The sequence below is a fragment of the Sebastes umbrosus genome, chromosome 4 (assembly GCF_015220745.1).
Source record: "Sebastes umbrosus isolate fSebUmb1 chromosome 4, fSebUmb1.pri, whole genome shotgun sequence".
Lineage (NCBI taxonomy): Eukaryota > Metazoa > Chordata > Actinopteri > Perciformes > Sebastidae > Sebastes > Sebastes umbrosus.
In genome coordinates, this window is record NC_051272.1 from 21530520 (window position 1) to 21557682 (window position 27163).

At 38.2% G+C, this 27163-nt stretch overlaps 4 protein-coding genes across 4 annotated transcripts; 1 reads left to right on the plus strand and 3 right to left on the minus strand.

Moving 5' to 3' along the window:
* Window positions 1-3289: 3289 nt before the first annotated feature.
* Window positions 3290-8062, minus strand: LOC119487142 (MICOS complex subunit Mic19-like). Its single transcript, XM_037767804.1, has 8 exons — window positions 7675-8062; window positions 7458-7572; window positions 6349-6529; window positions 6218-6232; window positions 5883-5966; window positions 4353-4423; window positions 3937-4072; window positions 3290-3845 (listed from the first exon to the last, which is right to left on the minus strand). Exons 1-8 carry the CDS (start codon window positions 7745-7747, stop codon window positions 3822-3824), a joined length of 699 nt encoding a protein of 232 aa, XP_037623732.1. The 5' UTR covers window positions 7748-8062; the 3' UTR covers window positions 3290-3821.
* A 33-nt stretch (window positions 8063-8095) lies between these two features.
* On the minus strand, window positions 8096-11667 carry LOC119486681 (vegetative cell wall protein gp1-like; the record flags this gene model as incomplete). Its single annotated transcript, XM_037766975.1, has 3 exons — window positions 11448-11667; window positions 8140-9718; window positions 8096-8100 (listed from the first exon to the last, which is right to left on the minus strand). Coding segments are annotated over exons 1-3 (1662 nt in total), but the record flags the coding sequence as incomplete, so codon positions are not given.
* Window positions 11668-14498: 2831 nt separating this feature from the next.
* Window positions 14499-20885, minus strand: slc35b4 (solute carrier family 35 member B4). Its single transcript, XM_037766200.1, has 10 exons — window positions 20540-20885; window positions 19096-19209; window positions 18898-19000; window positions 18734-18783; window positions 17882-17963; window positions 17681-17741; window positions 16821-16933; window positions 16609-16684; window positions 16449-16524; window positions 14499-15659 (listed from the first exon to the last, which is right to left on the minus strand). The coding sequence occupies exons 1-10, from the start codon at window positions 20614-20616 to the stop codon at window positions 15410-15412; spliced, it is 1002 nt and encodes a 333-aa protein (XP_037622128.1). The 5' UTR covers window positions 20617-20885; the 3' UTR covers window positions 14499-15409.
* Window positions 20886-22252: 1367 nt separating this feature from the next.
* On the plus strand, window positions 22253-26673 carry golt1bb (golgi transport 1Bb). The gene is made up of 5 exons (XM_037766204.1): window positions 22253-22447; window positions 23993-24084; window positions 24162-24340; window positions 24436-24517; window positions 26147-26673. Exons 1-5 carry the CDS (start codon window positions 22423-22425, stop codon window positions 26183-26185), a joined length of 417 nt encoding a protein of 138 aa, XP_037622132.1. The 5' UTR covers window positions 22253-22422; the 3' UTR covers window positions 26186-26673.
* The last annotated feature ends 490 nt before the right edge of the window (window positions 26674-27163 follow it).

A 27163-nucleotide genomic window follows, 5' to 3' on the forward strand; every position in this document is an offset into this window, starting at 1 on the left:
TACCTAATGTTTAACACACACCACTCTTGTGCATGAACACAAAAAGCCACAGATAAACACTGGTGAGTTTGGCCGCTGCTTCCTCCAATGAAAGAACATGACGCCAGGTCTGGTCTGCAGACCACAGCTTCACCTCTGTTTTACTTTACTGGCCATGTAAGCTGCTCGGGTAAAATAAACACTTTAACGTCTGCTCCCATCCATCACTATTTGTGGAAGTCCTTAGTGAAGGCATTGACATGAAACAAAGTGGTAACAATATCTGATTATATAAATTAGATTTGTAAATTTGAAGCTTTGACAAACTACTAAATTTGTGAGGTCAAAGCAACAGAGCGAGCCGACTGAATGCAGCAAGACCGGAATAAGAAGGTTAAAACTCATAGTTTTGACAGACACATGCAACTTTACCTCTAAAATGTAAACATTTAGGGAACTAACAGAACAGTCTCATTTTTAGCTTGACAACCATTCAATAGTCAATTTATTGAGGAAGTTTCCATTGCTGTAGAACTCTCTCAACCTACATAAAGAGCGATGTCATCGTTTGAATCTCTTGCATGTAAATTGGAGTTTAACCCAACATCTCTCTCTGGATGTCTGCACCCACGCACAGCCACACGTACATGCAAACACTCACTTCCTCTTCATATTGACCAGGACACGGTGCACCTAAAATTAGATGAGACAAACACTCACATGTTTACAGACACGCAAGTCCTCAATTTAGCTGCACTGTGGTTTAACTGAAATTAGGAGCAGAAAGACACAAGATTGGGTAAGAAAACTCATGTTGAAATGTAACTTACCACAGTTTCACTTGTACTTTACTTGCAAGTATTTCCATTTTATGCCGTTTTATGCTTCTACTCATCTATATTTCAGAGGTAAATATTGTGACCTATGACACATGTGACCACTTTATGCAATAAGATAAAGATTAAACTTTCTAAAAATATATAAAGCAGTTAAAATTAGACCTCGAACAAATACAACATTTAAGTATTGGTAACTTGTTATTATGCATTAATATGAATTATCCAATAATATAACACACAAGGGGTCATTCAGCATAATGAGTACTTTTGATACTATAAGTTGCTTAAAGGTGCAGTGTGTAGGATTTGGCAACATCTAGTGGTGTGGTTGCAAATTGCAAACAACTGAGTACCCCTCCGCTCTCTCCTCCCTTTCCAAGACTGTGGTAACGTGAGCCGCTGAGTGCAAAACCGTGATAACGCTGTTCACCTCGCTCAGAGGCCATCCTCACCATAATAACACTACTTTAGGAGCAACGGAGGTCAGCTGGTGGTACCACGGTTTTGCACTCTGCGGCTCATGTTACCGCAGTTTCACAAGGTGTCAGAGAACTATGGTGACCTTCAGGTAACGTAAAAACATTAAAGTCTCTCTCTAGAGCCAGTGTTTAGTTTATCTGTTCCGGGCTACTGTAGAAACATGGAGGAGCAACATAGAGGACTCCGTTAAGAGGACCTGCTCCCTATGTAGATATGAAGGGCTCATTCTAAGCTAACCAAAAAAAATTATTTTATTCAACATAGTTATGAATATTATATTCCATTTCTGCTAATAGATCCCCCGAAATGTTACACACTGTTCCTTTAAGTTTATTTTGTTGCCAATACTTCTCTAGTTTTGCTCAAGTTACATTTTGCCAGACTTGCCAGACGTACTTCTAATGGAATATTTTGTATAGTGTAGGATTGCTGCGTACACATGTGAATACTTCTACCATTTATTGAGACACAATCTTTTACTGCTGCTGCCAAGACTCTAATTTACAAGCACATGGAAGTCACTGAACTTAACCAGTAATAGTAGTAGTAGTAGTAGTAGTAGTTTCTACTTGGTATAATTGACTCTAACAACAGGGAATGCCTTCCTTCTTTGAGCCAATGACAGATGAGGAAGGAAAGGTTATGATCAGAAGCCTGTAGCTGCAGGTGGAGGGACCTCTACTGGTGACGTTGTTATCAGAGCGTCCTATCTGATGTTGAGCTCCTGCAGTGTTTGACAGTGAGGAATAAGACACATTTATACTCCTACTTAAAGCAAAGTGTAAGAGTGACATTTAAGAGCAACTCTCAAGTGATTAATCATACGTATGTTCAGAGCAGGAAGAGCCAGTTCCATACTACTAATTGTATACAATAGGGATGCATAACCCAGCCGTAAAAAAACAAACCATTCAGTGACGCACAAAAACTGTGGGCTTGTTGAACCGTTGCACCGCTATTAAAAACAGGCCTGCTAAGAGAGATCAATTATCTGAACGTAGGCCTACTTGACCATTAAGTACCGTCTTATTTCATGTATAAAATCAGTGTTTTGGCTTCATATAATATAAAAATATCATTCATTACTATCAGTCAATCTATTTATATATTTTAGAGTTCAAACACACTGGAAATGGTTTTGTTTTTCTTTTCCCTTATATGCAACACAAACTGAACCGTGGGCTTGTTGAACTTCTGCACCACTAGTATACAGTATATGCTATTAATTGTCTTAGTATATTGATTTTACAGTCACAAAAAAAATCAACATACTTACCTGTTTTATACTAAAAGGAAATGATGTATTACATGCATCAATGCATGTCGATCACTCAAACAGACAGCCATATTATTTCTCTAAGGATTTAGCGGATTGTTATTTTGTTTTCTGAGGTGTTCTGGCTTCTGTTTTACCATCCATGATGATTTGTTATATACAGTATATATATATAGTTTTGTCTTCACATATACAATACATCTCACATCTATTAAATGTGTTTTATGTTTTGGATATATTGTTTTACGACTGAATAAAATCAAATCAACGAGGGAATATTAAAAGGAGTACTACGGAGATTTCTAATAAACACAATTATTTTGAAATAAGCTCCACAACTTCTGTAAATGATGGAAAATAAAGTAACGGTTCAGTGCTTCGTCTGAATTATGAAATGAGGAAGAATGCAGACTGTGTATTTTACTTTTAAAGTTGTTTAACTACAAAGTTAATCTTTTAAAGAGAAGATAATTCACCTCTGTGTACTACATGACTTTGGTTTTACAAAAAACAAATGTCCCAACAGAACAGAAAGTTTTTATAATTATAATTTTTTCAATTCTTTAACCATAGATTAATAACATATGGTTTAATTCCAGCCTATACTGAACTGTTTGTTTTTACTAAACAGTGCACTCTTTCATTTAATCAACCTCCACCAGAGGGCAGCAACCACCTACCAATATTTTCTCAAACTGCACAATATAAAAGCCATTATGTGATTCCACAACAAACTTTATTGTGATGATTTAAATTGTCGGTTTGCACCAGAAATAACCCCCAAAATAATTTATGTACAGTACAAACACGTACAGGTCTTTGTTGATTCACACTCATTAAACAGCTCTTTCATGCATCTGCAATCTGATAATTAGCTTTCATAACTTCAAGGCACACATACATGATGATTTACCAGCATCTCATTTCGTATATATATCTCATACTTCAACCTTACAAGTTATACGTTTCTCATTTTTTGTTGTGTGTTTTGCCTCTTTTACAAAGACGACCACTTAAAATTATTTGACCCATCCGTTATTGTTGTGGCACAATTGGTTTTAACGTGATCCCAATAACCAGAGAGGTTGAAAACATGGCATTACCAGTAAGAACAGACTACTGGGCTGGGTATGCGGCACTTCTTCCAGATGTACGTAAAGGCTTCAGATGATTCTCCTGTGACTCATCTGTTTGTTGACTCCTGTCCATCAACTTTTCTTTAAAGCTGTCAGATGTTGTCATCTTCATTAACCTCCAGTGCTCGATTTATTCTGTAGAAATGTCACCAACAATAAATCAACGTTAGCAACAGGTAGTGAAGAGTGAAAGCAGTAAATGTTTATACTGTATGTAGAGTCATACCTTCTTGGCGTTGTCCACACACTGCATGTAGGCCGAGGCGATACTGGAGCAGGACAGCGTCTTTCCTGTGTTCTCCTTGTAGCATTTTAATATCTGACTCTGCAAGTCACCGCACACCGGCTGGATATTAAAACGCCTGAGAGAGACATGCAAATATAGTTAGGAGCACCACAATATTTGTGAAACAATCAAACAAATTTATTATCTCAGTATAAACTTCTTTGTAATGAATGTCAAGTCCTTTTGTCTTTGTACCATGTGTCAGTGCAACCTTACTAACTCAACCCCATGAACTGTAAAAATGTTTGCATATTATTAAGACTAGGTTATTAATAAAGGCACTTTTGCATATAATTTTTGCATTTATACAAACACGGTGGTGTTTATTGTATTAATAATATACGTATGAAACTTACGCAAAACGGTTGTGAGTCTCTTCTTTGCCCTTCTGGAAGCTCTCAGCAGTCACTTTGTAAAACTCAGTACACTGTTAAAAGAGGTAAAAACACCAAGTTACCATCAAGGTAAAATATATAAATACTACTCTGAAAACATCTGCCTGCTGCGGCTCATAACGACACTATGGCTGTGGTCGGAAAGTCCCAAAAATTCACTCCAATGTCTTTTACAAACCACTTTACCTTGACATCGATTGAAAACAGGTCCTTCCTTCCTGCTGCTGTCACACTTTACCATCAACACTGCTCCAGTAGAACGCACATACCAAAACTGACAATTCATTTATGCAATATCAATTAAACTGTTCAATATCAATGTTTCCTACGTGCAATAATGTGAATTCAACCGTTCAGCCTGTTTACTTATTATATTTCGCTTTTTTTTTTTTACTGTTTCATTATATATTATAGGCCTATCTTGCCTATTAACTGATGCTTCTTGTTATTGTACTATCCCCCTCGCTGCTGTAACACTTATTCTAAATGTGGACAACCCGGTGAAAAATATTACTTCATTACCAAGGTTGGAATTGAAATAAAAAAAGAAATATAGGCTACCGAAAGGTGCATCGCTTTAAATGTTGTGGCCGCAAGGAATTGTTGTTGAATTGAGATAAGAAAGGAAGCATCGACACACCTATCCTAAGCATTTAGAGAATTCAACCAGCTCTTATCATGGCTGCCACTTAGATACTTCCAGGTCATTTCACTCAGTTAGGAACCTCCCTAAGCAAACAAAAAGACTATACAGCCGCAGCCTATGAGAGCAGTGAGAGTGAACCAAAACAGTAAAGTTGTAACTGGACCACTAAACAATGAGCTGAAACTCAATATGAAGCTCTGTAAAGTCGAGAGGAGCTGCAGATTCAGGTGCTAATGGTGCCTTCAAATGAAACTTGTGAGCTCGTGTTTACAACATGGGAAGTCGTGAACACAATATACTTGACGTTCAAGTGATTAAGTCGTGAGAACACCGTTGCTAAGCAACAGCAATATTAACGTTACTGTCGGCGTCTAGAAGCCTGTGGGTAACATAATGCAGGAAATACAAAGGCATAATGACAGAGGAAAACGATGAGGCCATTGGGAATATCAACGTTTTCCTCAGACATATTATAAAATTATCAAGAAAAACAATATAAGATCAAAAATTACAATATATTAACTTACAAGGCCTCCGCCATTTCTGACGTCAATTAACACGTCACAAGTCGTGAACTCGGAGCTTTCAGAAACGTTCCGCTTACGAGGTCGTGAATACGACAAGAGGGGGGCGTTCATATGGACTCTTCTCGTGAACACGGTAAACACGACCCCGTTTGAAGGCACCATAATTCTCTGTAGATTCTCTTTCACATTGCTCTTTGAGTCATAAATATTTAATGTTATCAAGAAAAACCTGGGATTTAATTAAGTTTTCAGGGGCTTTAGTGTAACTTAAAACTTAAATGAGATGTACGGATGAGGAATACTCAAAATGTTTCTCACCTTTGCTTCAAGTTTTGCGACATGTTCCCTGTAAAGAGCGTCTCGCTTCCTCAACTGTTTCTCCCTCTCCTCCAGCTGATGAGCCTGTGTGAGTTTAACATATTTATAATGACATCATCCCGCCTCTGAAACCATATTCATATTCATGCCAATACAACACTTTATTGTTTTATATTTTGCATATGCACAGAACTTCCACACGGTTCTAAATTATTTTTTTGTCTCATAAGACACAAAGAGCAACGAAACGGAGCGGCCATTTGAAATGTGATTAGAGCAGAATGAAAGTGAAAAAGAAAGTGAGTCATGCTCGTATAAATTCTCTCCCGTCTTACCTTCAGCTCCATCCGCTGAAACAACACAAGAGGGCCAGAAAGAAAAAGAAGAAGCAAAGTAAGAGGAAAGATTTTCATATTTACAAGAGCGATCCTGACACATGTACAGATCGTGTTTTTGTCTTGCTTACGTAAAGCTGCACCATGAGCCTCTCGTCTTCAGTCTTCATTCGCTCCTTCATGATGGAGTCCGTCAGGTTCTCCATGTACGCCGCCTTCTCCGTCTCCAGCGTCTTCCTCACCTGATGCTCCACCTGAGCCTGAGCGGCTGCCTGGGCCTCTGCTTGAGCCAGAGCCCTCATCTCCTCCAGCCTGCACACACATCACACTTTAGTACTTTATATACTTACAGTGATGCGTTCTTCGTACATTTCATTACAGTGAATGATAAGTCGATTAGTTGATAGACAGAAATTTCATCAACTGCCATTCTGATTTCCAAAAAATAGTTGGCTCCAGCTTCTCAAATGTGAAGATTTCCTGCTTTATATATCACTATAAACTGAATATAATTGGGTCATTTACTGACATTTCATTCACTAAACAGTCAATCAATCAATCGACTAAAGTATTTGGGCTGTTAACTGATACTGAAAACAATCGTTAGTTGCAGCGTTACAGTTCATGTCGTTTTATAATTTTTCTTTTCCCACTCATACTTTATATTTCTATGTTTAGGATTTGTAACATAGCTGCACCTTTCTGTGCAGATTATCAACTGCTTGTCATTTGAAATATAACATCTGATACCCTTCATTCATATGTTGCACCCACAATTGCATTTTGTACCTTTTGTCATTATATTTTGTTCTACTTTATTCTTTTTAACTACGTTCATATTCATGTATTAAACAACATATTAAGGCTGCAACTAATGATCATTGTTAGTCTCGGTTATTCTGCTCATTATTTTCTCAAATAATCGATAATTATATCCAATGAAATATAAGAAAACGGTGGAAACGCAACTCATAGGGAAAAGCCTACGACTCTCATTAAAACACAGTTGTTCTTAAAGTAGCTGTACTAATAAAATGGGGTATTTAACAGCAGGGTATTGTGATACCTTTCTAGTATCGGTATAACGTGCAACACTAGATTTTAAAAGTCTGAACAAGTGAATTTTCATTCTAAATTAAATGATTAATCAATCCTCTATAGAATTCAATGACTAACTGTTTCAGCTTTACTATTTATATCGAGCATCTTACTTTACTTAAGGTAAAAAAAAAATCCTTACTGTCGCTGCAGCTCCTGCCTCCTCTGGTCGATCTCCTCCTCCAGACTTAGCTGCAGCTTCGCTTTGATCTTCTGCCTCATCTCTTCCTCCACCACTTCAGGAGGAACGGGTGAAGCTGTAAGCAAACACATTAGAAAATAAAGCATCAGATGTTTAGTTGATTTATTTCAAACTGCTGCTACAATCATCATCATCATCAAGGTGGTGATCAGTTCACCTGCTGCAGGTGGTGGCGCTGTGGTGACAGCAGGTACTTCGTCCTCAATAACAGGGGGCAGAGACGGGGTCATGGTGGGCTCCTCAGCAGGCGGAGCTGGAGCAAGTGGAGGCGGTATCAGAGGCTCCACAAGGGGTTCGCTTAGAGGTGCATCAGTGGGTACGATGGCCAGCTCCACACAGCGAGAGGGCAGCAAGGGCTCTTCAAAAGTGAGCTCTGGAGGAGGAGGGGGTGCCGCCACCGGCTCTGGAGGAGGAGATGGTGCCGCCACCGGCTCTGGAGGAGGTGAGGGTGCCGCCACCGGCTCTGGAGGAGGAGACGCTGCCGCCACCGGCTCTGGAGGAGGAGAGGGTGCCGCCACCGGCTCTGGAGGAGGAGAGGGTGCCGCCACCGGCTCTGGAGGAGGAGAGGGTGCCGCAACCGGCTCTGGAGGAGGAGAGGGTGCCGCCACCGGCTCTGGAGGAGGTGAGGGTGCCGCCACCGGCTCTGGAGGAGGAGACGCTGCCGCCACCGGCTCTGGAGGAGGAGAGGGTGCCGCCACCGGCTCTGGAGGAGGAGAGGGTGCCGCAACCGGCTCTGGAGGAGGAGAGGGTGCCGCCACCGGCTCTGGAGCAGGTGAGGGTGCCGCAACCGGCTCTGGAGGAGGAGAGGGTGCCGCCACCGGCTCTGGAGGAGGAGAGGGTGCCGCCACCGGCTCTAGAGGAGTTGAGGGTGCCGCCACCGGCTCTGGAGCAGGTGAGGGTGCCGCCACCGGCTCTGGAGGAGGAGAGGGTGCCGCCACCGGCTCTGGAGCAGGTGAGGGTGCCGCCACCGGCACTGGAGCAGGTGAGGGTGCTGCCACCGGCTCTGGAGGAGGTGAGGGTGCCGCCACCGGCTCTGGAGGAGGTGATGGTGTTGCAACCGGCTCTGGAGGAGGTGAAGGTGCCGCCACCGGCTCTGGAGGAGGTGAGGGTGCCGCCACCGGCTCTGGAGGAGGTGAGGGTGCGGCCACCGGCTCTGGAGGAGGTGAGGGTGCCGCCACCGGCTCTGGAGGAGGTGAGGGTGCGGCCACCGGCTCTGGAGGAGGTGAGGGTGCCGCCACCGGCTCTGGAGGAGGTGAGGGTGCCGCCACTGGCTCTGGAGGAGGTGATGGTGTTGCAACCGGCTCTGGAGGAGGTGAGGGTGCCGCCACCGGCTCTGGAGGAGGTGAGGGTGCCGCCACCGGCTCTGGAGCAGGTGAGGGTGGAACCAGTTCACATGGAGACGGTGGATCGACAGCTGAAACCCGGACTTGTGGCACTTCTTTTTCAACTGCAGCCGGTGGGACTACAGGCTCAACAAGAGTCGTCTCCACTTGCGGATGTGAAACTACAGCTTCAACTGGAACTGAAGCAGCAGGACAAGGTGGTGTTATTGTTTCAACTGGTGTAGCTTCAACAGTGGGTGGAGGTTGAACCATTTTCACTGGTGGCGTAGACAGGACAACAGGTTCAATAATAGCTGGAGGTGTTTCAGAGGGCAGAGGTGAAGCTAAAGGTTGAGCTGATTCTACAGGTGGAGGTAGGACAACGTGTTCTGCTATCGGCGGTGTAGACAGGATTTCTGGCTCTACATGAGGTGGGATGAAGGATTCAACAGGAGGTAGGACTACTGGCTCCACTACAGCAGGAGGAGGAGGTGATGCAGGTGCTTCTACTTGTGGAGAAGGTGTAGATGGAGGTGGAGGAGTGGCTGGGACAACACGGTCGGTTAGAGGTGGAGTTTTTGGCTCTACAGGTGGAGTCGGGGATGCAGAGGTAGGAGGCAGGGAGTGAAACTTTACAGGAGGAGGAGGGATGAGTTTTACAGGTTCCACTGATGGAGGTGTGGATGGGGCTTCCTGAGGAGGAGGTGGAGATGGGATGAATGGAGGAGGAGGTGTCAGAAGAGGTATTAAGTGTTCGACAGATGGGGCGGGAACTGGAGTGGGTGGTTGTGTTTGAGGCGAGTAAGGACATCCATTCTGGGAGGGCGGAGGAACGACCTTTGAAGACTCTTTCATCCGGTGGATCACTTTATCTGACAGCTGAGGAGAAACAAGAGAAATATTATTATTAATAATATGGACTTAATTAGCATCTCTTCTTATTCTAATGTGTTCTTCTTTCAAGTGCATCCAGCCTCTTTCTCTCCTTCTGACCTCAGCAGCCTGAGATGTGACCAGCCTATATGTTGATTTCAATGTAATGAGTCTGAAAATCCTGTTTTTGCAGCATTGTTTCTGTCCAGTTTCTACTTTTGTATTTTTACTTTAGGAGGAGGAGGACCACACAGGTCTGACAGCACATTATATGGTTAGTTTTAGGGCTGAACGATTTTGAAAAAATATCTAATTGTGATTATTTTGACTGATATTGCGATATGATAGGGAATGATAATTTTTTACATCTTTATTCTCATTTTCATTGAAAGACATATTCAAATGATTATGGTGTGATCTTTTTGGTGTGAGGGGATCTGTACCAAACAAAGATCTGTAGAATATGATGTGTAGGCCAGGACATCTCTGCAGAATGACAATATTTAATCAAAAATGGTATTTTGACACATACAGTATTTCAACTTTAACAAATATTGCGCCTCCTGCGATTTGAAAATTGCAGTAGGCCATATTGCGATTTCGATAACATTTCGATTAACTGTGCAGCCCTACTTAGTTTGGGTGTCTTCCTTTCCTTGTAGACATTTCTCACAATCACTTCAACCTCCTTGGCTCTAGCATTGATTGCAGCCTGATCAAATTAATGTTCTTTTGAGTTGATAACATTTTTTCACAATTACAAGAAAACATTTTAGATTGAAGGTTCATTCTTGACCCCTAGAAACCTAGAAAGAATAAACTTTCAACTTTTTGAGCAAACCTGAATGAGAAGCCCTTAAAGTGCTCAGAAAAACAGAAACAGATAGAGTGTATATGTGTTTTAGCCTAACCAGGAACAAAGACTGCAAATTAGCTTCGGCTAGAAGTCGAATATACATTGCAACGGGTTTAATTTAATCTAAATGTAGCAATGCTTACAAGTATAGTCCCTGTCAAATAAACTAATACAATCAAATAAACCTGGACATCTACAACTCCATCTGCTGAAGAAAAGAACAGTTTAACAGCCTGATATGATGAAATAAATACATTATTATCTATTTCAACATTAGGAAATCATAATCACAACTGTATTATTCTATGAACCACCTCAGATTATTGTTATTATTTATAGTTGTCAGTAAAAGGACATGTTTTGGCTACTTGGTCCTTAATGTTGGTGAGGTCACTGACAGAGGTCAAGGACTGATAATTGTCTAAAAATAACTCGAGGATTGTTAAAGAGTTCATTCACAGACTTTAAACTCCTTTAAATTATATTGTTTATGTTCTTTAAGGATTTAGAAAAACATAATAATTGCAGTTATATTCATGATATATTTGATAAATGCAGATGTCATAAGTATGTTTTTTTTTAGTGTGGTCCACGTGACAACCGACTATGTTCTTTCTATATTTAACACCAACAGCAGTGAAGACGAACAGCTGACTTTGTGCAGAGTCACAACAAACATGAGGGCTGATCAATACTTATTGATCACATATCACAGAACTAGAGAATTAAACATCAGCCAGGATTGCAAAATGAAATATGAACAGTCATGCACTCTGCAGCCACAGTCTCTCCATTAAAAAAAAAAAAAAAGTCTGCACTAAAAACATTTTAGTTTGATTACTTCCCTCCATGCATTTCCCTCCCGGAGCTTTCACTCACCCGAATGCCCTTCACAAAGTGAACTCCTCCACCTTCTCCATCCTCCCCAGAGAGGTGACTCTGGCTGTTTCCTCCCATCCACACAGCTGCACACTCCTGCTATCAGCACTGTGTGTTTACCGACACAATGTTTAATCCACAACGTGGAGTGAAATCAACTCTAACAGCTGCAACAACCTGCCCTTCCCACCAAGAGAGGCAACAACAGCTGCTGCTATTGGTCGCAGCTGAACAACAACTCTCCTGATTGGTCGACTCATCCTGAAGCCAATGAAACGTGAAGGAACATTGTGTCCCTGCGTTTACATTTATAAAACTCATTAAGGTCATTTCATATCTCCATAACGATATATATATATCCAGCTATAGGTCAATTCATATCTCCATATCGATATATATCACGATATAGGTCATTCCATATCTCCATAACAATAAATATATCAGATATAGGTCATTTCATATCTCCATAACAATAAATATATCAGATATAGGTCATTTCATATCTCCATAACAATAAATATATCAGATATAGGTAATTTCATATTGATATATATCCAGATATAGGTCATTTCATATCTCCATATTGATATATATCCAGATATAGGTAATTTCGTATCTCCATAACGATATATATATATCCAGCTATAGGTCAATTCATATCTCCATATCGGTATATATCACGATATAGGTCATTTCATATCTCCATAACAATAAATATATCAGCTATAGGTAATTTCATATCTCCATATCAATATATATCACGATATAGGTCATTTCATATCTCCATAACTATAAATATATCAGATATAGGTAATTTCATATCTCCATATCGATATTTATCACGATATAGGTAATTTCATATCGGTATATATCCAGCTATAGGTCATTTCATATCTCCATATCGATATATATCACGATATAGGTAATTTCATATCTCCATAACTATAAATATATCAGATATAGGTCATTTCATATCGCCATAACAATAAATATATCAGATATAGGTCATTTCATATCTCCATATCGATATTTATCACGATATAGGTAATTTCATATCGATATATATCCAGATATAGGTAATTTCATATCTCCATATTGATATATATCACGATATAGGTCATTTCATATCTCCATATCGATATATATCACAATATAGGTCATTTCATATCTCCATAACTATTAATATATCAGATATAGATCATTTCATATCGCCATAACAATAAATATATCAGATATAGGTCATTTCATATCTCCATATCGATATTTATCACGATATAGGTAATTTCATATCGATATATATCCAGATATAGGTAATTTCATATCTCCATATTGATATATATCACGATATAGGTCATTTCATATCTCCATATCGATATATATCACAATATAGGTCATTTCATATCTCCATAACTATTAATATATCAGATATAGATCATTTCATATCGCCATAACAATAAATATATCAGATATAGGTCATTTCATATCTCCATATCGATATTTATCACGATATAGGTAATTTCATATCGATATATATCCAGATATAGGTCATTTCATATCTCCATATTGATATATATCGCGATATAGGTCATTTCATATCTCCATAACTATAAATATATCAGATATAGGTCATTTCATATCTCCATAACAATAAATATATCAGATATAGGTAATTTCATAGCTACATATCGATATTTATCACGATATAGGTCATTTCATATCGATATATTTCCAGATATAGGTCATTTCATATCTCCATATCGATATATATCACGATATGTCATTTCATATCTCCATAACTATAAATATATCAGATATAGGTCATTTCATATCTCCATAACAATAAATATATCAGATATAGGTAATTTCATATCTCCATAATGATATATATCCAGATATAAGTCATTTCATATCTCCATAACGATATATATCCAGATATAGGTAATTTCATATCTCCATAATGATATATATCCAGATATAAGTCATTTCATATCTCCATAACGATATATATCCAGATATAGGTAAATTCATATCTCCATAATGATTTATATCCAGATATAGGTAATTTCATATCTCCATAACGATTTATATCCAGATATAGGTAATTTCATATCTCCATATCGATATATATCCAGTTATTGGTCATTCCATATCGATATATATCCAGATGTCTGAAAATTGGACATAAAAGTGTTAAGTGAAATTATAGTGATTTTCTTTTTTAATATAGGCCTTGCCTATATCACGATAGAAACACTATAGAAAAATACATACAATTCATATTGTTTTGACGATATATATCGTCATATTGCCCAGTCCTAACTCAAATAAAAGTCACGTTTACTTAAGTAAAAGTACAAAAGCATTAGAATCCAGACTACTTAAAGTAGACTACATAAAGCAAAAGTAATCATTATGCAGAATTGCCCATTTCAAAATAATATATATCGTATCATAAATTTTGATGCATTTATGTGTGCATCTCTTTAATGTTGTAGCTGTTAAAGGTGGAGCTAATTTTAACTACTTTATATACTGCTGGGTTGCTTAACCTATAATAATACACCATAATCTGAATCTGCAAAGTAACTACAGGTCTGATAAATGTAGTGGCGTAAAAAATGCAATACTTTTGTCAGAAATGTAGTAAAATAGAAGTAAATCCTGAAATCCATTAAAATTGTACTGCTATTTCCACTTGCCATATGTCTTTATTTACATATTTAATCAATGTTTAGACTGATGGAATAAATGTTTTGGAACAATGTAGTAGTCCTTGGTTAGTCTGAGGTGTTTTATAGGTTGTACATGTCACTGTATAATACATGCACTTGTCAAATTCAGACAACGTGTTGGTATTTAAAATATGTTTACTATTAAGGAGTATAAACTAGAAATACTCAAGTAAAGTACAATTACCTCAAAATTGTACTCAAGTACACCGCATCTTTTCAAACATGCACTTCTCATGATAAATGATTTGATCTTGCAGCAACAGAGACTCTCTAATCTCTATTTTGTAGCCAGGTTGTCATTTTAATGTCAGTGTGCAGGGAGTGTAAAGATTTATTGTTTATTGAGAAGTTTCCTGTTGACAAATAGCAGACCAATACACCTGAGACAGTTTGACACATTACAGCACCTACACTTACCTCCTTAAACATTAATACTGTATAGAAATGCTCACTGTAATCCTATTGATGAATGATATCAGTGCAAATATGGAGTAAATTATCTATCACCATTAGAAAATAAATATTAAAATCATATTACAGATAAAAAAAAAGTTTTTAAACAGATTTTGCAACTGTGAAAGCTAATGAGGTACGAACGTTAAAGGATTGGGTTGGTGATACTCTATATTCTATTATAATTAAAAGACAAGCAGCCAAAGCCTGATATAACTTATTCATCTGTGCCATTAAAACACATTAATGAGCCACATGACATGTTCCCTCAATGAACGTGAGCATTGTAGCTACAGTAGCCAGTTTGGCACAGAGAAACTCGGATTACAACACACACAGAGGGAGAGTGACTTCATTCTCTGCTCAGGTAGACATTACTCCCCTATAGCTTTACATAGCAAATAGTTGTTTGCTGCTATATTAGTGCTCTGGATATCGAATATAGTGCCTTTTAATCCAATATTCACCCTCTTTTAGCTCTGTTGTTGTCTCTACCAATTCCCGAGGTAAATGTCTATGAACTGTGTTCACTAGCTAGTCGCTAACTGTGTCTTTCTGCTGTTTTAGATACAGACTGAAATGAAAATGTAAAATATCACCAGCCTCATCCTGTACACGGATGGGTGTCTGAGAAGAATTTACTACGGCCTAAACAAAATTACATAACGGTATAAAATCGCTGCAGGATAGTCGACCAAAAACAATCTCTAAGTCCAACACAGTGGCTGTTTTTTTAATCGACCACCAGTCCCTTCTTCTTCTTCTTCTTCTTCCTCTTCACTCTGCCTTCTTCTCCTCGACATCAGGTTCACGCAGTGCGGCCCGTACGCTGCTCCACACCTCCGTGTACAGCAGCGTGCCCAGGAAGACCACCGCCGTGCCCACCCAGTGCCACACAGTGAAGGGGTTTTGGAAGTACATGATGGAGATGATGAGGCTGAGGAACTTTCTCAGGGTCACCACCAGGGTGACGGTCAGCGAGGCGCACTCGGTGGTCAGAATGAACACACCGCGGATGCAAACATATCTGAAAAAAAATGGTTAAAGTCTGTAACAAGAGTGTGAGAAAAAAACAAAAATAACTGCCATTTAAATTAAACTTTAATTCCTCGACCGCTAGTGATATCAGTAGTTTTGTCGGTTTGTCTGTTTGTTAGCAGCATATTTGCAGGTATGTTGATTTCTTCACATAAATCTAACTACAAAGCGAGGAATCTCTGTCTTTCTGTACGTCCTTCACATACTGTATCTCAAGAATCGTTCATCCGAACGACTTTACACTTTAAATTGTCTAACCAAAATATGCATGCTTTATTCAGTTTATTAGCGTTTAATGTTGTGTTAACATATGCAGAACTACAAGAACTTTGATTTAAAATTAGCAAAGTATCTGATCAGAGAATAGTAAATGGGATTGATGCAATGCTTCTGTGACGTCGCCGATGTGTCTCGCACTTAAGAATCTGAATTCAACACCAACTTTTGATGCTCGGCCCTTCAGACAAAAAAAACAACCATTTGGAGCAAAAAAAAGTGACGCTGTTTGATCACCAGCCCTAATTTTTGACTCCTTACTGTAAATTGAAGCAGCGTGTCTACTTGCAACCTATCGTCACAGGTTGGATGTGTCTATTGTGCCAGTTGAGAGTAGATGTCCAAAGAAGCAAAACAATACTGTATTTCACAAAAAGAAAGCACTGATAAGAGGATGAAATTACATTTGTGTGTTGTTTTTCTATCCTTTTGTAACCTCTTGTTGAGGTTGGGCACCAACATAATAACTATAGAAACCAGTGAGGTTAACTTGACAGGATACTGTGTGATGACGTTGATCAGCAGGTAGAGCCACATTATCGGCATAGTCAGTCCAACCACAGGAACAACTGTAGGAGCTGAGAGAGAGGAGAGATTTATTCACATCTGTGAGTAAAGATACAAAATGTAAGCTTTCCTGAATGAATCCTGATGGCACTCACTGCTCTGACTGAAGTAGACACCGTGGTTGTAGATGTCTGTGGAGAGAAGCAGGAAGCCCGGCAGAGGCAGGCAGTGCTATAAAGGGACAAAAAAACAATATTATTCCCAAGAGAGAATATTTCCCAACAGCTCAAATGAAGCTTGAATCTCCCCTGAAGCTGTTTGGATCTTTTGGGAGTGTCCTGCAAGTCGGAACAGAGAGAAAGCTCACATTGTAGAATAGGGCTTCCTTGGAGTGTTTTTTTCCGTACTGCTTGTACAACGTCTCCTGGAAGATGCCCATCCTCGCAGACATCAGCAGAGCAAACGTCAACATGGCGATACCTGAATGGACAGAAATCAACAACGCTTAGTGTTAAATCTATGTGAATATCTCTCTAGTTATCTATCTATCATAGAAAGAGGTGAAATATTCAGCTGTTTAATGAATTATCTAGTCATTTATTATGCAATAATGACAAAAATGATCTTTAGCTTAGCTGCTTTTCTCTCTTTCATTTTGGAAAGAGTCATTTTGGACTGCTGAAAATCAAGCAATTTGAGGCCGTCACTGTAGGAACGATTTATTTGTTGTTTTACTAATATTTTTTTTCGTAGTATTTTGATTCCTTTTGTTCATGAATTGGGTAACACTGAGGGCCCCCGCGGTTATATAGGTAGGTAGGCAGGTAGGACCAGCATGCACCTGGGTGGGCTTCTGTTTCTTTACCAGAACAAGAGAGTCAGCGACATCCATGTTTTCTTTGAGCTTCGTTTGCTTCTTTTCTTTATGTATTTATAATCAGAAACACATACATTTTGCATGGACAATGGACTCTTTTCCCTGCGTAAACCACATACCCATGGTGCATCAGTGGCCCTTTGATTTAAGTTTGATTGCGATTTTTGCAATAAATGGCCACTAGAGTCACATTGAACTGTGGAAAATTTTGATGGGCATATTCACAATTTTCTGGCATTTTATAAACTAAGTGATGAACAGATTAATAATAATAAAAAAAACCTTGCTCAAACTATAATGAAAACAAAAGAAATGCCGATTTAAAAAAGTGTTTGGTACCCTAAACTCACCTATAAGCCAGTGCACGAAGGCATGAAAGCCTTTCTCTTCTGATCCCTCATTGGCCACATTCTGCAGAAACAAAATGACAAAATGCATAACAAAATATTACAGGTCAAGACTGAGTATTCATAGAGAGAGTTAGTCTTGGATTAAAGAAATTACTGCATAGAAATACTAGAATAATGCAACATGTTCTGCCGAGGACTCACCACTTGTTTGGCAGACATGATGGTGCAGATGAAGATACCAGCTGAGATTAAAGCTATAGACAGATATTTACTAAATGAATACCTGCAGGGGGAGAAGAAGGTCAGACACCAATATCTACAATCAAACTGCATATTGACGCTTTTAAACCTGCAGACATTTTTCATCTATACAAGTAGAGTTTTTCCGATACCAGTATCGGAAATGTGTCCGATACTGCCCAAAATTCGGTATCAGCGAGTACGCCAGTATATGCACCAATCCGATACCAGAATTTATTAACCCAGAAAAAAATCAACTAGTTTATCAATTCTTCTACGCTGCTACAAAACAGCAGCCCTCACTGTGCCCTGGATGTATCATGCCTGCCACTGGCAAATACTGTTTTAGAGCAGTGAAGAAGAACTGACTGCAGGTAGTTTGTCACGTGACGATAGCAAACAATAACCATGCGGTGCTAGTGGAGAGTATAAAGGTAGTCAGAGCGAGGAAAATGTCAGCAATTTGGCAATATTTTACAGTGGAAAATCCAACAAGTAAAACTGTATGTATTTGTTCATGTTTTACAGGGTTTAACCTGAACCAGGCCATAAAACAAAGATAGTAATGACATCACATCCATACATGGTCAGAAGTAAACAGCTGTTTGCTACTACTATTACTACTACTAATGATAATAACAATATATATTATTAATATAATGTATATTTTTTAATCATGCTGCTATCGGATCAGTACCTGGTATCGGCGATACCACAAGTTCAGGTATCAAAATCGGCATCGGAAAGGAAAAAATGATATCGTAACATCTCTACATTCAAGCTCTGAAGTATTATTGTTGTCAGAGGAAATACCTTTTCTTCAGGATGATTATTCCCAGGATCATGTTTGCGATTAATGATCCCTGCAGAGAAACAAGACAGAGATCAGCTTGAGGTGGAGGTGACGGATGGAGGTGAGGGTATAAAAGGGAAAATTCAAAACTGAAGGTGAAAAGCAGACAAACAACAGGTCTTACCGATCTGAAGATCATGTGTAACGGCATGGCGATGTTGAAGTTGAGAGCGTAGTTGTTGATCACACTGACTGTGAAGAACATGGTCACCATGATCACATAGTTACTGGAAAAAAAAGGGAACGTAACAGGTTTGTTTTAGCATCTGTTCTTTATCTTTACCTGCAACAGGAAGATCAAACCCCGTTGATGAGGCTTTACCTTAGAGGGATCGCTGGCTTCTTCCTCCCAAAGTTTGTTTCAAAGATGAATCCTTCTAATGCGATGAAAACAAACTGAGCGAAGGTGACGATGTTTCCACATCCTGGAAACTGTCTGAAGGACAAAACAACAGAAAATATACAGACTTAAAGATGTTTAGCTTTAAATGATGAAGTTGCAAAACACGGACCATTATAAAACAGGCCAAGACAAGATGTTTATATTTATATTACATGGGATCATTTGAACATTTATTGATATTGTTGATCGTGTTGTTATTGATTTGGTTGTTCATTTACTTCACAACAAGTAGTTGCCGGCACTTACCATCAATCTCAGCGTATTTTTACTGATGTGGCCCTGATCTTTATTTCATATATTTTCTTAGACCTCTTTGAGTTGAATGGAGACCAACGCACTCCTAATGAATAATCCATATTTTTTAATACATTCATCCACTTACTTTTATTTATATTTAACTGTGTTTAAGTAACTCCAGTGCAGACCTCCTTTGTGCCCTGCAGAAGCTAATGAGGATCCAGTAAATAAACAAATAATAAAATAACCAGTGCTCTCATTTGTACTTTGAAAAAACTACATGTACATTATTATGCTAGTTACATGAGTACCTCAATAGTTTCCACCTCTGGTACTGCATCACTCCACAGTAACTACACTTCATATGTGACAATTCATTTGAGAAACTGTTTATTGGTTCAATAACCACACATTAAATACCTTATAGTTATTTTTACTGATGTGGTCCTGATCTTTATTTCATATATTTTCTTAGACCTCTTTGAGTTGAATAATCCCTATTTTTTAATACATTCATCCACATACTTAAACACAGCTAAATATAAATAAAAGTAACTCCAGTGCAGACCTCCTGTTGTGCCCTGCAGAAGCTAATGTGGAACAAACTTCCAGATGAGATCAAAGATGCATCATAGACTCAGGACCAAACTGTTCTCAGACGCTTTTTATTAATTGATCAAATGCTGCACTTTACTGTCTTTTGATTGTTTTTATTATCCTTTTAATTTTTTTCTTTTAACTTATACTTTTATATTCTTTTATTTGTTTTTATCTTATGCACTTTGTGCTCTTTTATCTTGCTTTTATATATGTAAAGCACTTTGAATTGCCATTGTGTATGAAATGTGCTATATAAATAAACTTGCCTTGCCTAATGAGGATGTATTAAAATAAACAAATAATCAAATAACCAGTGTCCTCATTTGTACTTTGATTGAACTACATGTACATTATAATGCATTACTATCACATGAGTACATCAATAGTCACTTTTCCACCTCTGGTAATGCATCACTCCACAGTAACTACACTTCATATGTGGATACATATGATAAGTTACTGCTGTGAAAACTTGAATGCAGTGAAGTCGACAGGAGTTCATTAACAACCTAAGTTAGTCACTGACCTTACAAGCAGCTCCAGAGACACCACATTGCTGCAGCATCCAACAAACACCAGAACCATAGCAGAACCAGGACCCATGGTGGTTTCACTGGTGGTGACAACAACTCTGTAGAAAATGTGTCACTTAATAACGCGTTGCTCTGATCGGTGCATATCTGCAAATAAGCAGGAGATCTTCTGCCTCAACACAAACTCATCTGAACACGTCTGAATCTGAGATTGAGGTACACTTCCGTACCGCGGGGGCTCATGGGAGTTGCAGTTCCTTCCTGATATAACGGGTAAAAAGGTACGCAGTGTCGCTAATGTTCTCTGTAGTTATGGCAATATTACACATTAAATATATATGTTGTCTGGCGGCAATAGTAGGTGTAAATATGAGTGAAATATGCGAAAAACAACGTAAATTAATGAGTTAACGGCGCAATGACTGCGCAGTCGTGACGCACAGGAACGTTCACGAACGCGCATGCGCAGATTAGTAGCGTGTTTAAACTTGTGAGGAGCTGTCACTCTGCTGGAATCTCTGGGTACCAGAAAAACCAAACAGACCACAAAATAGCTCTACACTGCTTCCTTTGGACCACACCTACACTAATATACTATGTCAAGATAAGATAAGAGATAAGATAAGATATTCTTTTATTAGTCCCACAGTGGGGAAATTTGCAGTGTACAGCAGCAAAGGGGATAGTGCAAAAAACAAGATGCATCAGCTAACACAGTAAAAAAAGAGCTTAACAAAGTGTAACAAAATATAAACCATTTAAATAGAAGGAAGTATACAAATAGGAGCAGTATATACAGTATTGACAATAAACAGACAAAATTGCACAAGTGTAAAATGATATTGCACAGTGAGAATGAAATGAAATTCCACCTGAAAATATTGCACAGTATGAATTACACCTGAGTAGTAATAATGATAATGATATTGCACAGTCATTTTACAGTAAAGTGCAGTTATTGTCAGTTTTTGGTGTGTAAGTGTAAGTGATCTACTGGGAGCAGTGCTGGTTGTGGAGTCTGACAGCTGCAGGAAGGAAGGACCTGCGATAGCGATCCTTCACACACATTTGTAGGTAAAAGTTGCAATACCGCAATATAAAAGTAGAAGTCCTGCATTCAAAATTATTCTTATAATATATATATATATATATAATATTCTAAAAACTATTTACAACATATCTTTTTTTTAATGAAAGTGCTGCAGTTTAGTGCAGTTTAGTGCAAAAGTTTACAGTATTATTAGATAGATAGATAGATAGATAGTAACTTTATTGATCCCGAGGGAAATTCAAGTTTCCAGCATCACAGTTCCATAGTGCAAAACGTGTTAGTAAAAAGGCAGTAAAAAAGTTAGTAGTGCAAAGTACAAAGTACAAAAGAATATACCAGATATAAAAATACAAGGAGATGAAGAAAACTGTTAAAACTGAATATAGTGCAGGGTAACAGCTGTGATACAGAACTATTAAAAAAGTGAATATAGTGCAGAAGAGACTGTTAAAAATGATTATAATTTAAGCATAAAGAATATGTTCAATGTACAAAACAGAAAAAAGAAGAATAAAGAGTAGCCTACGAGTGTAAAGTTAAAAGTAGTACAAAATGAATTAATATTGTACTGATAACAACATCCACAGATGATATGTGAAGATTGCAGCAACAACAACTGCAACATAGACGATCTTTGGTGGAATTACGTGGCGTGCGTGGCTCCGGACCACGTAACGTAACGTCAACGTCACCAACAACCCGCTAGCTTCGCTCTCATCTCTCTACTCTTCATGCTACTGTTGCATCGCTAACGGAAGAAAAGCAGCCGGTTTGAGTCGTTAACGAGCTTTATGTTGTCTGATAAATTATCCTGCTGCTGCCAAAATGATCTCACTCACGGATTCACAAAGTAAGGCGGGTTTTATGTCTCTCCGTGTCGTTGTTTGTGTGTATAAACCGTAAAAACCCGGTTAGTTATCTGAATATTATGAGGAAAGCAGCTCTAACACCATTGGCTGAGAGCGTCGTGACGTCACGTAGCTGCACGTCACTATTAAGGGTTTTAAATTAAGAAATAACTAATTTGTTTTCTTCTCTTAATATGCATTTATGGTATCAACTACTTTGTTTTACTTGATTTATTAATAATTTATCTATTAACATATTAGTTACCGCCAATTACCTAAATCACCAGGTTTTAAACTTAGTCTGTGTAAAATATACCAAAGTATTATATTTATAGAAATATGGAAATGCAAATGTCTAATGATTTGCATTGTCATTAAATTACTATAATGATTATAGCTGTCAGACTCCACAACCAGCACTGCTCCCAGTAGACCACTTGCACACCAAAAAACTTCATTCATTCATTCATTCATTCATTCATTCTCACTGTGTAATATCATTTTACACTTGTGCAATTTTGTTAAAAGTCTGTTTATTGTCAATATTGTATATACTGCTCCTATTTTTATACTTCCTTCTATTTAAATGGTTCATATTTTGTTACACTTTGTTTAGCTCTTTTTACTGTGTTAGCTGATGCATCTTGATTTTTGCACTATCCCCTTTGCTGCTGTACACTGCAAATTTCCACACTAATATCTTATCTTATTAATTGATTGTAATTGATTCAATTTCAGCACTAGTTTACACCGAATGTAGTTTTACATTGCTGTGATATATTGAATTTTCTGTAAAAAATCATTTGAGAAACTGTTTATTGGTTCAATAACCACCCATTAAATACCTTACAGATCAAAGTACTTTGTCTCATAGATGCAAAGATCATTTAAAAATCCAATATTGTCATTAAGCAGTCCTACTTGGTGCAAAATAGCCCACAATAAGCGGATACAGCCAGTATGATACATCAGTATGGCAAAAACTCTGGCGGTAAGAAAATATAGTCTCACCTATATACTGAATATTGAAGTTATTTTTACTGATGTGGCCCTGATCTTTATTTCATATATTTACTCAGACCTCTTTGAGTTGAATGGAGACCAATGCACTCCTAATGAATACTGTAATCCTTATTTTTTCATTCATTCGTCCACATACTTTTATTTATATTTAACTGTGTTTAAGTAACTCCAGTTTATTATTTTTTATTTGCCATTTCAATTTTTATCCTGTTTTCCTTTCTTATTTGTTGCACTGAAAAAAATCATGTGCCTCTGTGTCCTCTGGTGCTCCTAATGGCATCTGCAAGATTTCACAGACCAGAGGAAAACAAGCAGTAAGAGCTGATCTGAGGTCTGCTCTGTATGAGAGCTGGCAGAAGTCTAGTTTTCTCTCAGAACACTTGAATTACAATATGCTGAAAGGATATTATGGAATTTTTGCCCAATGATGCCAAAAATATTCGGCCTACTGCCACTTTAAACCAGCCCTGCTGACATGTCATGTTACCACATTGTTGTTATAATAACGGTTTTGTTTCTTACAGAAATCGGGATGGGGCTGACGGGGTTCGGTGTGTTTTTCCTCTTCTTTGGGATGGTGCTGTTTTTTGATAAAGCTCTCCTCGCCATTGGAAATGTGAGTTGGTCAATAACACTACTGCCACACTGCGTGACAGTCAAACATCTCCCTCACCTGTGTTGCTTGTTGTGCAGATCCTCTTCGTCTCAGGCCTGTCCTTCGTCATCGGCCTGGAGCGAACCTTCAGATTCTTCTTCCAGAGACACAAAGTAAAAGCCACCAGCTTCTTCCTGGGAGGAGTGTTGGTGGTTCTGATCGGCTGGCCGATCATCGGAGTCGTTCTTGAGATCTACGGTTTCTTCCTTTTATTCAGGTCAGCTCAAACAGAGAGAAATATCTTTATCATCAATATCCTGAATCAATGTGGATTATTTTGGTCTCACCTCAATCTGTCTCTTTCTCTAACAGAGGGTTCTTCCCGGTGGCGGTGGGCTTCATCAGACGAGTACCTGTGCTCGGTTCTTTGCTCAGTTTACCAGGGATCAGTAAAGTAAGTATCATGACAATCAATGAATCACAAATTGAATGGCCAAAATCTTCCATCCCGATATAGGTCATTTCATATCTCAATAACAATATATATCACGATATAGCATGTTTTCCAGTAATTCAATAAATATAGTCTATATGAAATAACCACATGGTAAAGCCTATTTTTGTTTACTCTTGTGTGAATTAAATACTTGACAAATGAAAAGTATCTTCTCATTTTAAGAACTTGAGTGCAAAATGAACACAACAGTTTTAAGTGAAATTATAGAGAAAAAATAAATAGATAAATATAGACTATATCACGATAGAAATGATACAGAAAAATATATACGATAGACATTTTTATACCGTTTTGACGATGTATATTCTCATATTGCCCAGCCCCAATAGTAATATCATATATGACAAAAAAAGCATTAAATCATCACATTTTAGAAGCTGGAACCAGAAACAACCGACTAATCCATTAATCAAGTAATCGTTGCAGCTATATTTATGCCATTACAGAGATTTCCCTTAGCAGCCGACTCCAGTCTCAAACTCCTGAATTTCCCCAAATACTTAAACATACCAGCAGGGAAGACTGTCCATGTTTACGGCTGTATTACTATGCAAGATTCAATCCTCTGCAAGTTAGATCTGCAAGACTAATGACTAAAACCAATATCTGACAGGAAAGTAGGAACTCATTCTGAAAACGATTAATAAGTGTCTGAAAACGCTAAACAGTACTGCAAAGTAAACCTAGTTTTTAGCTGAACTGTATAAAAAGGCATGAAAGTTAAAGGTGTTATTGATAACATTGATAACTTTCAGCCAATAAATATCACATTCTCCCTCCCCCGTTCCATTGCATTTACTTCACAACAAGTCGTTGCCGGCTCTTACCGTCAATCTCAGCCATTTATCTGTTTTTTTTTCCACACTAACTGACGACCCAGAGATACCAACGTTGTTTTACTATCGGCTCACAAGCCTTGTTAGAAGTGGGAACCAAACGTCAGATATCTTACACAGGTTATATAGCGCTCCGCTTGTCCTTCCGTCCGTACGTCCTTCCGTCCGTTTCGTTTCTGGAGCAGAACTTGGAAACTATTTAATTTATGAACTTCCAATTTGGTATGGTGGTTGACAGTGTGGTCTAGTTGTGCGTTTTGGGGGTTAGAAGTCGCAAAATGTTTGAAATTTTGGCCAAAAAATTACTTTTTCGACTTCAAATAAGCTAGAAGTTGAGATCATTTAGTTAATCTGTGCTGTCTTTGTGAAACCTTTTTGAAATATTGAGTACAAAGGTTTATAGGAAGGCTTTCACTGAGTGTTGACAGTCTGAGAACAGAGTCTCTGTTGTACTGAACACTTAGAGTCTGTTGTCTGTGTGAGACCTTTGTAAGTTTATGAAGACTGTCGCCGTCCAGGATCAGTTATAAAAACCTCATTGCGTCTTCAGGGAAAACTTTCAGTGGTTTCAAATGACCTGTCTCACAGATATCTTCCTCTTTCTCTTCCTCTTTTTCTCCCTCCCTGAGCTCTAAACTTTGTTTTTATTTAATGTCTTTGTCTGATTCAGTATAAATTGTAAAAAACAAATGCAGCTTATAAATGACTCTGTTGTCTTCTTCTCTTTCAGCTGGTGGATAAAATTGGCGAGAGCAACACGATGGTATAACAGAGGACTGGTTTTGTATCGGAGGAGAGTTTCAGTATTTATCATAGTTTCTAATAGTGACTGTATATTTTGGTCGTTGCCACTCCAGAACTGTGAATCCAAACAACGTGTAATCGGTGGACGTTTGACTGATATCATGATGTTTTGTATCTGACTGCCAAGAGATTTTTTGATTATTTTAAAAGCTGGAAGCAGGTCTCCCATTTTGTATCATTCCTGTCTGATATTTATGGACTGATAACTGGGATCTCTGGATTAACTCTCCTCCAGATTGTGTGCCTGAACAGTCACTGAGAGCTTTTTTATTATTGTAAAGTCGATGAAGTGTTACTGGAATTTTGTACATTCAAAATAAATAATGTTGAGCTAAATGTGTTTTGGGCAAAGAAACCTGAACTGTTGTGGAAAAGGTTTAAGAAGCTTACTGTAACTGTTTTACTGTAACTTTTGTAAGTGCATACTTGGAATAAAGTGTGTCTTTTATAAAATTGTGTTTCGTTCTTTTGCTGCAGAGATCCCTGGATTCAAATACGTCATGCACTAACTCCCAGTACCTCAACAAAGAGCCTTTGATTGGATCACATACACAACATTTCATCTCCTGTCTGAGAAGTCAGAGATGACTAAAAGTTTCAGTTCACGTTACATTTTAATTAAATCATGTCTTTGATAATTAAAATGTAGGTTTATCCCTCATTTTCTTATTTGCTGTAATAATATTGTCATTATAGGGTAACTCTTAGTACATTTACTCAAGTACTGTGCTTAAGTACAATTTTGAGGTACTTATACTTTACCTGAGTGTTTCCATTGGATGTAACTTTATACTTCTACTCCACTACATTTCAGGTGCAAATATTTTACCTTTTACTCTACTACACCTATTTGTTACTTCTTAATACAAATTATAAACCAACTAATAAATTATGATGCACCTGTGATTGGTCAAAGTCTCCCGTCACTGGCTCGATTTTCTAA